The 13,881-nt window shown below is 35.8% G+C and overlaps 1 protein-coding gene across 1 annotated transcript; it reads left to right on the forward strand.

The window, feature by feature from the left end:
- Positions 1-13,450, forward strand: LOC110451668 (blastula protease 10-like). Its single transcript, XM_021499808.1, has 15 exons — positions 1-72; positions 781-808; positions 1,700-1,771; positions 2,443-2,489; positions 2,948-3,026; positions 3,373-3,493; positions 3,989-4,164; positions 4,376-4,597; positions 5,715-5,954; positions 6,581-6,684; positions 8,391-8,571; positions 9,327-9,665; positions 10,644-10,928; positions 12,006-12,328; positions 12,969-13,450. Exons 1-15 carry the CDS (start codon positions 1-3, stop codon positions 12,981-12,983), a joined length of 2,304 nt encoding a protein of 767 aa, XP_021355483.1. The 3' UTR covers positions 12,984-13,450.
- The last annotated feature ends 431 nt before the right edge of the window (positions 13,451-13,881 follow it).

The raw sequence follows: 13,881 nt of genomic DNA on the forward strand, positions 1-13,881 counted from the left end.
ATGGCGTCTTGTACCTCTCGAAACTTCATGACCAGAACATTTTTCACTCTTGTTTTCACTGGACTTTTTCAGGTAAGTAAAAATAAATTATAGATTTCTATAAAATATCTCTTTTTCAGTTTGATTTTTTCGACAATAGTTTTAAATATTAGTCCATGATCATCATTTTGGAATCATTTAAGATATATCACTATTAGTATTTGATCTTGATGCTTAATCAACGAGTATTTAGTTGAAATAGCGACAATCCTAATTCCATCACATTTTGTCACAGTTTTGGCGGAGCCTACTTGATCTGTAAGGAAATAAGTAATCAAAATATCAAGACTAAAAAGAATAATTATCGTGTTGAAAGTCGTAGAAGACACTTACTCGACCAGAACACTGGGTCGCAATCTTCTTGTAGCTTTGCAATGCTCTCCTATTATACTTTTATTCTTTTAAATAAAAAAAAAATGCGCAGATGAATTTGAAGTAGGTTGCATTTTAGAAACTTTGAAGATAAAATGGATATAAGTCGTATTCAACGCTCACAGGGAAAAAATCAGTAGGATAACGTACTTACAGATATTAAAAGAAAATCACCCTTTTTTTGTTGTAAACAATTAAACGGACTATGCAATCAGGATAAATTATACATTTGACCTCATTAAACGTAATGCGAGTGTGACGTCGACGGGACCTTTGAACTGAAATGTTTCCTCACAATAAACTCTTAGCTACAAGTGATGAAATCTTCAAAAGTTGTGAGTTAACTAAGTAATACATTTTCTTTTTCAGGTACAGCACGCTTTTACGATACTGAAAGGTAGGTGCTCTTCAATGTGCATTGCAGTACTGTTAATGATTGAAATATGCTATTCAAATTAAGGGCACCTGTCACACTGCAGGCAAAATACTAGATGATTCCAGTGTGGTTTTTCGTACATGAAGTGGGCCGCAGTAGTCACGTGGTTAAGGCGTCTGACAATCTGCTTCTACTAGCCCTCCACCATAGCACTGGGTCGCGGGTTCGAGAACTACGTCGGGGCAGTCGCCAGGTACTGGCCATAGGCCAATGTTTTTTCTCCGGCAACTCCGGCTTTCTTCCACCACCAAAACCTGGCACGTCCTTAAATGACCATAGCTGTTAGTAGGATGCAAAACACAGACAAACCAAACATACAGGAATTAACATCCCCTAAACTTTGCTCTAGATATAACTGTATTGGGCCTGAGCCATGAAACAATCGACGACCAGACAGCTCAGATGGTTAGAGCAAAGGTATTGTGATTGCAGGTTCAGTGATCAAATCCCAGTTTGACCCGATGTATTTGTACTCTCAGCAACCATACGTTGTTTTTCGTCTTTATTGATTTTATAAAAGGTCCGCAATGTATGCCTGTAGAAGTTTCCAGTTTGGAGTTACAGTTTCTTGAAGTTGTACGGGGATCACTTCAAAGTAATTTTCTTCTAAAAATAATGTATCTTAAGTTCTTTCATCTAATTTCTGTTTTGATGATCGGACATTAAAATATTACTTATAATAACATGAACACAAATAAATTCAAGCAAAATCTGATTTGCAATAGTGTATCATAGGGAAGAACATATACATTTACAACCATAAGACATGTGTTGATATACAAAACTGATATGAAACATCTATATATCTTTTGCATTTTTTTCTGTTAATTTTGTCATCTATTGTTTTTCTAGAAAATGGCCGTGACCTTTCAATCGACCCAAGCAAGATGTCAGCGATGGATCTTATTGTTATGGCAAACATGGGTAAGTTATGAGTAAATAACATTAAATATTTAAAATTATACAGTAAAATACGTTTCCTCCAAACTAACAATATTAAATTTGCTATTGACAAAATTAGTTCTAGACAAATTTCACTGTAGACCACGTCTTATAGACAACATTCTTTATTAAATGTTAAATTCTTCATCACGAAACGGTGGCCGGGAGGTAATGTGATCACTATTCCTCCACTAATGGGTCGCAGTTTGAAGCCTATATGGGGTAGTCGGCAGGTACTGGCCTCATATCAGTGGTTTTTCTCCGGGCACTCCGATTTTCCCCCACGTCCTTGTACCTTGCACTTCTTAAATGATCATAGATGTTTATAGGACGTAAAGACACACAGACAAACCAAATTGAAATGAATGGAACGTTAAAGGTGAAAAAAAACATATTTCCATTATCATTAATTACAGTAAAAGTAAAACGGTAGTTATATTCTAAATTATATCATTATAATAAACAAAAAACGAAACGTAAGTTCAAATTCATGTATTCCTAAAACTATAGTGATTATGATATCAACGTTTTACTTTCAACACAAACAATGTACGTATTACACGTGCCGCAACGTTTCAAAGACCGATTGGTCCCTATCGATAGGTGAAACGTCCCGGGTCGAGTCATTATAGTTGTTTATGTTTGTTTTCCAGAACAAGAAATTCACCATCTGATCGAGGGAGACATTGTTCCAAGTAGAGTAAGCAGTTATAGTTGTTTCGAATATCCTTTTTTGGCAATAACTTGCATTTTTTCGTGGTCAAAAAGTACATGTACAGAAAGTAAATTGGGAACAAGAAATATTGTACGAAACCTATATGCAACGATATATTATATTAGGACTTAGTAATGGTTATATAATTTCCAACTCACACAATATATCAAGTATTTAACTGTTTCCTTTAATATCACATTCGAAATATGAACACGAAGAAGCCCCTAGACCATCCTTTAAAATCTAGGTTAACATTGACTTCCGTTCCTTGTACCTCTGGCATATTCATGACAACTTGAATGCTTTAAATTTGTTGGCGCCATCTTGTGGATGATACAGTAAACTCGACTAATTTGATTCTCTGGCGTACTGTTACTGGTAAAAATTGAATTAATTATAGTATATCTGAGAAACCAAAGTGCATCAATTTGATATAATTTCAGAAAAGGAACGCTGTTGGAATAGATGCTTGGAAATGGCGAGAACACAAAATTCCGTATACTATCGACGTCAACGGTTTCAGTTAAGTGGACAAAATATCCGTAATAAAATTAAGATTTATTTGCTAAAACAGTTGAAACATTATCATTCCAAAAATGCTGTGATCGAAAATAATTATGAAACAATTAATAGCTACAGATATTTCACTGAAAACAAAACAAAAATAGTTTTCTTCATCCATTAATAAAGAAATACAACATGCAATTTTCATTCATAAAAAATGAAAATATTGAATATACCATATCAGTTTGAGTCAAAATATTTAAGGAAAAAAATGGAAAATATTCCAAAGAATATTAATAGCGCTCATTTTCTTCATTATATTACTGCTCCCGTGTGCATATTATAGATTTCATTTTAATGTTAGGTGCCGATGGACTGAAAGTGATTGACGAGGCTATTGCACAGTTTAATACAGACGTTTCCTGTATTAAATATGTACCACGTGACAAGGAGCAAGACTACGTCAGGATTGTCCATGGTTACGGGTATGGTCATTTCACCTTCTATAATTGACAGGGTTTGATTTTATTTTATTTTACCTTCCTGTAACCTTCATGTTTGATCTTATAAAAATTGATACCTTGATATTTTAATGAATACATTATTATAAAAAATCAATTCATCTCAATTTAACTGAAAAACATTAGATTGACTACACTAGAAAAGCACTTGTATTTATCTATTTTTAAATATTTCAAAACATGTTTATTTTTTGTTTATTGATTTTTATTTTTTTTAAACCCTAACTTTTCTCGTAGTTTTGCTTTCACAAAACGGCATTGTTTTCATTTTTCAGCCATTCGAACAACTATCGAATAAATCGGCATATATGAATGTTAAAGAGAGACATCAGCTTGGTTTTGCCAATTTGCAGCTAGTTCAAATACCATCAAATATTGTTTTTATACAAAACAATGCTTAGCGTTCCTGCTGAGTTATGATACGTCATCTTTAGAAAGTTTTAATGCTTCGGTTTTCAGTTGTCATTCTTCAATAGGCCGGGACGGAGGAAGACAGGATGTGACGTTGGGTGACAACTGTTACTATAAGGGGGTCGTCATGCACGAGCTAACACACGCGGTCGGATTCTTCCACGAGCAGAGTCGATACGACCGAGACAAGTACGTCGAGGTGCGTTGGGAAAACATTATGGACGGTACGTGTCTTCACAGAAAATGTCAATAATCGTATAAAATCATATTCGTCGCCCCTTTTGCCCGGTATAGTTCAAAATAACTTAACTATTCACAGCATAATAACTCGTCCGACTTTTGAGTTGTTTATAAGCATAAACTTAGTATGAAATATAGCAAACAAACCTTAGTTGCAATGTGTTGGATAACATTATGACTAAATTTCTTGTTTAGGGAAAGACCGTGATTTTGTGGCCGAGTCCCGAAACATCCTGAACACTTTGAATGCTCCGTATGACTATGGAAGTATTATGCACTATGGCGCCTACACCTTTTCCAAGAACGGTAACCCTGCCTTAAAAGCTCTCTTTGATGACAAAGGAACAATGGGCCAGCGAGATGGATTCAGTGCCGTTGACATATGGAAAATTAATAAACTTTATTCGTGTACTGGAGGTAAATACAAATACATTATTATTCTATTATGGCCCTTTCCCGAGGGAACTGTTCTCTTATAGTGTCGTCTGGGGAGGTATAGTGCCCGAGCCGTTAGGCGAGGGCACTATACCTACCCAGACGACACTATAAGAGAACTGTTCCCGAGGGAAAGGGTCATAATAGATTTAGTACATCCCATGACTGTCATTCTCTGCCACATGATGGTCCTTGGAAATACTGCCGAAAATCTTGCCTAATGGCAATAAGAGATCTTTTTGAGTAGATCTTCTTTTTTTATTGCGTATATTGGCATCCACCAAAACTCCGTTCAATTCCCACGATTGAATCACCGCTAGATCACATACAGATCCCTGTCTAGCTGTGTCGCCTGCTTCGTCTGTATGCATTGCTGAGCCTCTGCGAAGCAATCAGAATTCCCAGTCCCGAATCGTGAAGCCATTTTGGCAGACGACAACAAGGAAGTGAAAGTAGAATATGTACAGCGCCCCCTAGGAGAAGGGGCACAACTCTTAGCGTTACGCTACTTTTCGCGCAGTCTCAGCGGTCCAAAAAAAAGGTATAGTGCCCGTCTCCAGGTATAGTTCCTGTTGTCAAGGGTGGATGCTAACTATACCAAATAGAACAAGGGTAGTTATCCAATAGCTATCCTAGTAATTATCATGTGATGTACTAAATGTATATGTATAGCAATTCTTTTGTAAGGTTTGTCTTCTTTGTCCAAAGCTTACTGATAATTTGACGAGGACAGTTCATACGGAGGAAAAGCCGAATTAAAATCCTTAATAATGTAAAATATAAATGAGTTATCAGCATACAAAATGTAACTGTGCTCAAGCCATATGCCAGCATATTAATATTATTGGATAAGTATTTGTTCCTTTTTATCTGTTACACTTACGATCTAGCTTTAATAAAATACTCAAACATACTTTAAACGTAAATTTGATAAGGTATGTGTGCTTCTGAATGAAATGACAATCGGTTGCTAAAAATAGGTTATATATTCCAGCCCTTTCTCCATAAAATACAGTATGATTTACACACACAAAACAGGATGTCATTGAAGTGATAATAAAGAAAAACGGTTATTTATATCAGTATTATTCTTTTGCAGGCGATGCCCCTAAACCAAAATGGATGATTGAAGACACAACTTCAACTGTTAGACCTTCAACAGCCAAACTAACAGCCACCACCACCACGACTACAAAGACCACGTCCGCAGCAACTCCGAAAACATCCCCAACTGCTTCGTCGTCAGTTACCATGCCTACGACATCATCTGCCACGCCCATCTCCTCAAGAGCCACGCCCACCAACACTCCAATAAAGCCATGCCAATCTGATCCGTCATGTAAGATGAAATATTGTATTACATATTGTACAAGTAAAAGATCATAGCACTATCAACTAATCAATTTTCGCTTATCACCGTGTTTGGGTTTTCGTTTGTGGTTAATATTTTGAACGTCCTATTAACAGCTGATGTTTTTCAGGACGTGCCTCCACGTGTGTAATGTATGCATGCTTGCGTATATGTGTGCTGGGGGCAGAATGTGTCGATGTCTCTGTCTCATTGCGATATCGCGGGTCTGATGCCGACCTAAGAGTGTTACCTCAATGAAAAACCATCACGAAATCACCCAGCACAGTATTCCATTCAGTCACATTATGATGACAACGGGTAAATCAGCTGTTGCGAAAACCTTGCATACTGTGGTTGAGCAGTAAATTTAAACTACTTTGGTATGTCCCAACCTTGGGACAGAACCCATTGCTTACCCCACTTGTTATCATATATACAGCAGTTTTAGGATTCCCTTTGCAATATTTAACTCCATATTTGTTTTTATTAAAAGGTTGTCCATCGATACCTAAGTCTTACCTCTATACGTATCCCTAATGTTTCATATAACAATGAAAAGTGACTGTTCGGTGTACACAACTTAAACTAAACGTTTTGCTCTTTTAATTTTACAGTACCTGCGGGAATCAGTGGTCCACCAGTCACGTTTGACGCCGTTGTGTTTCAAAACTCCCTGCGTGTCTTCTGGACCAACCCTTGCACGGACCAGTCTGTATCGGTAACTTTCAAACGAAGCATTTATCGTATGAAATATATGATTACTCCGGTAGAGTTGTTTATATATATACCAGAAAACGTAAAAGTTGGAAATCTCCTTGAGATTCACTCTGTAGATTTTGATAACGTGATACGTTATGTTATGGTTTATAATCTTGTCATAATACCAAGAACGACCTTTAAAATCCAAAGGTTCTGATCTCGATGTACCTATCCTCTCAGCACCCTTGGAACATGTCATGCCAGAATCATCGACGACACTGTACGCGCAACTATGCGGATGATTCAAGTTGACGAGTATTGCTATTGCGGTAGCTTGCATTATTCTCTTTGAAACAAAATGACAGGAAGTATAACGTAAAAATTGTATGCCTTTGATTTTGATGTACTTTCTCCCGCAATATTCAAAGGACAAGTATCAGTTTTACGATGGCTCGGTTTTTTTTTATCATATCTGCTTCCACTCAAATGGCTAATTAAGCCTTTGGCATTGTCATAGCATATTCAAAGGGGGAAGAGAAGACATGGTTTTAAAGTGGAACGCTTGGTTTTCGAAGATGATGCGAGCCAGTACAACCGCTTGTAAAACTTAAAACATTTTTAAAGATATGAAAGCGAGAAACAATGAAATGAAATAGATAAAAGAATAAAAATAATATATAATACTGAGAACAGGAGTAATGCTTAACCCTTTCACCCCTATATAACTTAAATAGACTCTACCATGCATTGTACAGTGGTTAAATGGTTCATGGTAGAAATGATGTTTTATAGTCTTTCCTGGGAGTAAATTGAATTTACACAGTTTGTGTGATTTCAGTAGATGGGTTTCACCTATCATAAAGTTTTCACCGTCTCTATTACTATTTTCCTGTAGTCATATTGATTTGAAAATGCATGGCTGTAACACGTTAGTTTGTTACATCATTGTCCATTGTGTCTTTGGTATATAATTGTCCATTGTGTCTTTGGTATATAATTGTCCATTTGGTATCTGGTTTATAATTGTCTATTGGGTCTTAGGTATATAATTGTCCATTGGGTATCTGGTATATAATTGTCCATTGGGTCTTTGGTATATAATTGTCAATTGGGTCTTTGGTACATAATTGTCCATTAGGTATTTGGTATATAATTGTCCATTGGGTCTTTGGTATATAATTGTCCATTGTGTCTTTGGTATATAATTGTCCATTGGGTATCTGGTATATAATTGTCTATTGGGTCTTAGGTATATAATTGTCCATTGGGTCTTTGGTATATAATTGTCCATTGGGTCTTTGGTATATAATTGTCCATTGTGTCTTTGGTATATAATTGTCCATTGGGTATCTGGTATATAATTGTCTATTGGGTCATAGGTATATAATTGTCCATTTGGTCTTTGGTATATAATTGTCCATTGGGTCTTTGGTATATAATTGTCAATTGGGTATTTGGTATATAATTGTCCATTGTGTCTTTGGTATATAATTGTCCATTGTGTCTTTGGTATGTTATTGTCCATTGTGTCTTTGGTATATAATTGTCGATTGTGTCTTTGGTATATAATTGTCCATTGTGTCTTTGGTATGTTATTGTCCATTGTGTCTTTGGTATATAATTGTCCATTGTGTCTTTGGTAAATAATTTTCAATTGGGTCTTGGGTATATAATTGTCCATTGGGTCTTTGGTATTTAATTGTCCATCGGTTTTTTTGTCTGTAGGCTTTCGTACTCACGTACTGGCAGGCAGGTGGACGGAGGATAAAACTTATGATCGACCCTACAAAACTGACCTATTACATCTCAACCCTATATCACCCCGGACGGAAGTTCCATATCACCATAGCAACACTTACAGCAGCAGGGGAAGGTCCGACCTCTGACGTCATTAGCACCTATTCAGGTAGGTCGTGATAAAGATGTATTATTTCATTAATTTGCAGAAATTTTGTCCATAAAATACTTTATTTATTGTCATTGCCTCCGTTTGGGTTCGAACCCAGAACCTATGGCCCCTTGAGTTCATATAGGTATACACTTACAACCTGTATGTACCAACATATATGTATTGACACTGAGAATGTACATGGAATTTGAGGATGTCCATGTATATGAACATTGGAGAAACGATTGAAAAGTGGAAGTGAAATTTAAAATATAGAGTGCGTTTTGGCATTATAAAGGGTTTTCGACAGTGTTGCATAATGAAAATTAGGATCTATGTTAATAGATGAAATGATTGAGTATAAACAATAGGATATGTACTAAGAATTCCTTCAACTTATTGCCAAACCCCTTTATAACGCCAGCAATTATAGGTTTTACTGTACAATATTATATAGAAATATTTAAAAATTAATATTTTATTTGTTATTATTGAATCACCAATTGTAATAATTGTAATACAGAACTAGGACTGCCAATCATAGTAGTCCGCCGGTCAGATATTAATTTGAGGCAAGCACAGAAAATGGTTTATTTTGTCAATTGATACTGGGTGTCTACTTTGACAATTGTTACGTTACTGACACGGGGGTTCATATTGATATAAGATATATGTAATAGCAATCCAGATGTACGTGAACATCAGCGGTTATACTGACTTAAGAATTATAGCAGGACGCTGGATGTGTATATGCTTGTGCAAATGTGTTTCAGCTTGTGGATATGAGATCAGCCTTAAAGACAATGGGACCTTCGACAAGATCCATTCTCCTTACTTCAGTCAGGGTTACTACGAGCCGGATGTTGCATGCCAATGGACTGTCAATGTTCCTCTGGGACAAAGGTTAAAGGTCAAATTTGCTGCCCTTGACCTCGTTACCAGTGATAGATGTGACGGTGACTTCGTGACTGTCAATGACGTCATATTCTGTAACCGTCTCCCCCAGAACGGTTACATTCTGAGCGATAATGCGACCAATAAAATTACGTTTTACTCGAAGGCTGGGCAGGCTAAGAAACAGGGCGGGTTTAAAGTATTTGTCAGCGTTGACGGTGAGTTATCTTAATCATGATAATACAGTAATACCTTGTTATAATGCTACTTTTGCAACTTGGACATTTTGGTATTTGACGATTAATTGTGGGAAAACTTTTTGTGGAATCTAAAGGAAAATAGAAAAGGTGGTCTTGATTGAGGTTTACTGTTATTTTTCTCCCATAATGCATTTCGCCAAATACGTAAAATGCATGCATCATTATACAGCTAACACGAGAAGACAAAACAATCGATCACTTCTTAAACTAAATTTGCTCTGCATTTCCTCCATATAAACTTACAAAACAAAATAGAAAGATTTCATACCATAATTCTCACACAATTCCCATTGGTGTAGTTGTATGAAGTACATGTTCGTGACATCTTGACTAAATCACGTCGTTTTGACCGACGTCACTATATTAAGTGCATTATTGAAGTCACGAAAAAATTCAAACCATACGCATTCCTCGTGGTAACCCATCCGTGCTATCGGATTAAAAACCTAATTGATCAATGTAACTCGCAACAATTTATGTAGTTATGTTATATAAAACGGGAATATCATGATTAAATAGTTGAAATTCAATTGATGATTTTATGTTTATTTCCACAAACTATACGTTTTGGCCGGGAACAGTCGCGTGTACTCGTGACGTTACAAAAACAGGTCCCATTGACAGACAGCGCACAATTTGACTTTGAAATGCGATAACAGATTGGAAATATAAGAAAAACTTAAATTAAAAACGGAAATAGAGTATTTTAATGCCTTCTTTGGAAAGTGATTGTCCTATAATTTTCACAAGATTGCAGATAAATTGAAAAACGCGCGTTAGCCAGTTTAATGCTTAAATACACACTGTAACATTGGCATATTTCAGCACAACTTAACATTCATCTCACTTGGGAAACACATAAAATGGTGACTTCCTGACAGCAAAGCAACTTATCACAAATTAAAACACTGCATTCAGATTATTTACCAATTTCAGGCAAAAAGCCCAAGAATGTCACGGCTGTGTCCATACCTGGGCTAATACAGCTGTTCTGGGAGGCTCCTGAGGGGAAACAGGGAGCCTCGTATCACTACGATCTAAAGTATCGGCTGCTTCCGGACCGTCACGTGTCTGAAATCCGACTGGATTCCCATAGAAACCACTTCCCGATTACAACTGGAACACATTATGGGCGACTGTTTGAAATTAATGTAGCTGCTGTCGATGTTATAAATGGCGTCGACGCGAAAGGTGCAGATTACAAGACGAACATTCGAGCAGGTAATAAAATGTGGTGATAAATTAAACATTAGGAAATAAAATTTTCAAACAGTGTTATTTTTTAAATAGCTTTTTGCGACTACTCAAATTCGCAGTTGTAATACTGAAAAATACTGAACTATTGTGAATGCTTAATTTTGTTGTGGTAATACTGAGAACTGCTTTGTTTTATTTCAGTAAATTTTATTGAAAAATCAAAAGGATTTTATAACACGCTATGCCTATGTTAGGCAAGAGTGCCTATATGCCTATGTTATTTCAAGAATTGCCTTTTGAGTGAATGCTTAAAACTGCTTTGCTGATATTGAAAAGTTCTTATTATTGTAAATGCTTAATTTTGTTGTGGTAATACTGAGAACTGCTTTGTTTTATTTCAGTAAATTTTATTGAAAAATCAAAAGGATTTGACAACACGCTATGCCTAATTTTTGTGAATGCTTAATTTCGCAGTGGTAAAAAAAGGATAAATACTTCATTTTTGGATGCTTAATCCTGCAGTGGCAGCACGCAAAATAACCTTTCTTCGCGAAACCTTAAATTTGCAGTGATAATTGCTCCATTTTTGCGAGTTTCGTAATCAACTTGCTTTGCGTAACGAAATAGTAACGGTTTTCAATTTTACGTCATGTTTGTGTAAGTTAATAAATCAATATGGAATTGTCCATGTCTTATGCGATAGTGCACATGTATTAAGTTCCTTTCCCTTGTGATTAGGGTCAAACGGTTAAACAATACATGGATGTAGGGAATCCATATAACACAAAGAGGGAAAGTTAACCATACTTAAAGCTTTTATTTCTTCATTGTAATTGTAATAATGTCTGCTTAACAACAACGATGACTGTTTACAGTGCGAGAAACTTATTCTGATTTTGTTTTTATCAGGGAACAAAAAGCACGTTTTAACCGCGTAAATCGACTCGATTTATAGTATCATGTAAATTGTAGGTGATGTGAAATAGTTTGTATTCCATTATGTTTTTCTTCAACCCAAACATTTATGACAAGATATAGAAAAGTACCTGTATGATTTCCTAAAATATCATTAGTTTAGGACATCGATAATCTGTGTTGCAGCCTGTGGAAGAAACATCACTGTAGACAGACCAGGGGTCCTGAGAAGTCCTCATTTCCCGAATCCGTATGAACCGGACACGATTTGTGAGTGGAACCTCATCATTGAAGATGGATACGAACTGTCCTTGACCTTCAATGACCTTGACCTTCAGTCGACACCCGACTGCCTCTTTGACTATGTTGAATTTACGGATATCGGAAGATATTGTACCATGTCTGGTCTTTACAACGGTCCCCTCGTGTCAAGGTCAAAGGTTACCAAAGTCAGATTCGTCTCAAATGACGAAACTGAGCTGAAAGGATTTGAATTGCTGTACGCTAAGGTATGTATTATATCGAACAGATACACACTGAACTTCTTTTGGTTTGCATTCATAAGCAATATGAATGCCAACTGGACAAAGGCGAAATTCATGAAAAAGATGTTCATCTTTTGAAAAAATATCAAATTCAGCATTTATTTCAAATAATTGTATGTCAGTTCAATAAATAGAACAGCTATCTTTCATGGAAAAGCGGTATCAAACGTTAAAATGTTGACGTAAAGATAGCATCAACCATCGGGCCATGGAATTTATAGCTAATATGAATGTCGTCGGAATAGTTATATAGCACCAATGTAAATACATTTATAATAAATATTCTTTTTTATGAAACCTAGATTGTTGTATGCTATTGTTACAGATTTTAAAAGACGTTTGTTCCCGAAGTCTGCAAGTTCCGCAGATTCTGCCGAACATTACTGTATCACGGCTAGATAAACAAAAATCGCGTATATCCACACCAATTTTTGGTTATATATGTTGTTGTACGTTCAGAAAAATTATACCTACAAAACATTTTTATTGATATCATTTAAGATAAAAAGGTATTTGCAATATTTCTATACATTCGACAAACTAACGTTTTGAACTTTATAACAAATGATATGTGTCATTAATAACGGTTTTCATTCTTTTTCAGATTTTGATTCCATAACACCGGCATGGAAACGATAGAATTAAGAGTATAATCCCTACACCAACGCATATAGCGGCACAACGAACGAAACGAGTATCGATTTGTTATTGCAATTAAATTGTCTACTTACTACTGCAATGGAGCATCGCTTTGTCTGTAGAAAAAAACCCAGCAATAAATGTTATCTGTATTTTTCTGCTTTCAGTGTCTTTCAAGCCATACCCATTCCGTCGTCTTTCTTTCCCTTTCTCTTTCAATCCACTCCATTTGTACCATAATATAAATCTCTACAATTTCCCTATTTTGTCTCAGGTCGTCCTAAAATATCCACATAACACACTGTCTTTTACTTACTTTATAACTTGTGTCCAATCTCTTTGTTGAAACGTTTCAGGCAATACTAATTATTTAAATTCGATTAAGTACTAATTGACATTCATGGCTACCTAAATGGATGTCTTGTATACGTTCAACGATAACTGAAACTATGTCATTTTGAAGGAGATATCTAAATATGTTGCTCTTTGTCTGCTATCCTTTTGGATAAGCAAACGCTTAAATGAAATGTTGTTTTACATTTGAAATGGATTGATTCAGTTTTTTATCGATTAACTTCTGTGCGACAGAATCATGAGATGATGATTGATGAGGTATCCGTTGTCAACATTGCATATCAAAACAAACGAAACAGACATTGCATTAGGTTGGTTTGGTCTTATTTGGTTTAGCGTACAATAAATAACAAAGGCAATTTAAGGATGTGCATTGTATAAGGACCTGTATTTGTATGCAACATGCATTACATATCATCAGTAATTAAACGTCACTAACAGTTAATTTATGGTTCAAGACACTAAATTTGGTTACTGGTAATAATTGTATTGTTCCAGACACTAAATTTGGTTACTTGTAGTAA

The sequence above is a fragment of the Mizuhopecten yessoensis genome, unplaced genomic scaffold, assembly GCF_002113885.1.
Source record: "Mizuhopecten yessoensis strain PY_sf001 unplaced genomic scaffold, ASM211388v2 scaffold6163, whole genome shotgun sequence".
Classification (NCBI taxonomy): domain Eukaryota; kingdom Metazoa; phylum Mollusca; class Bivalvia; order Pectinida; family Pectinidae; genus Mizuhopecten; species Mizuhopecten yessoensis.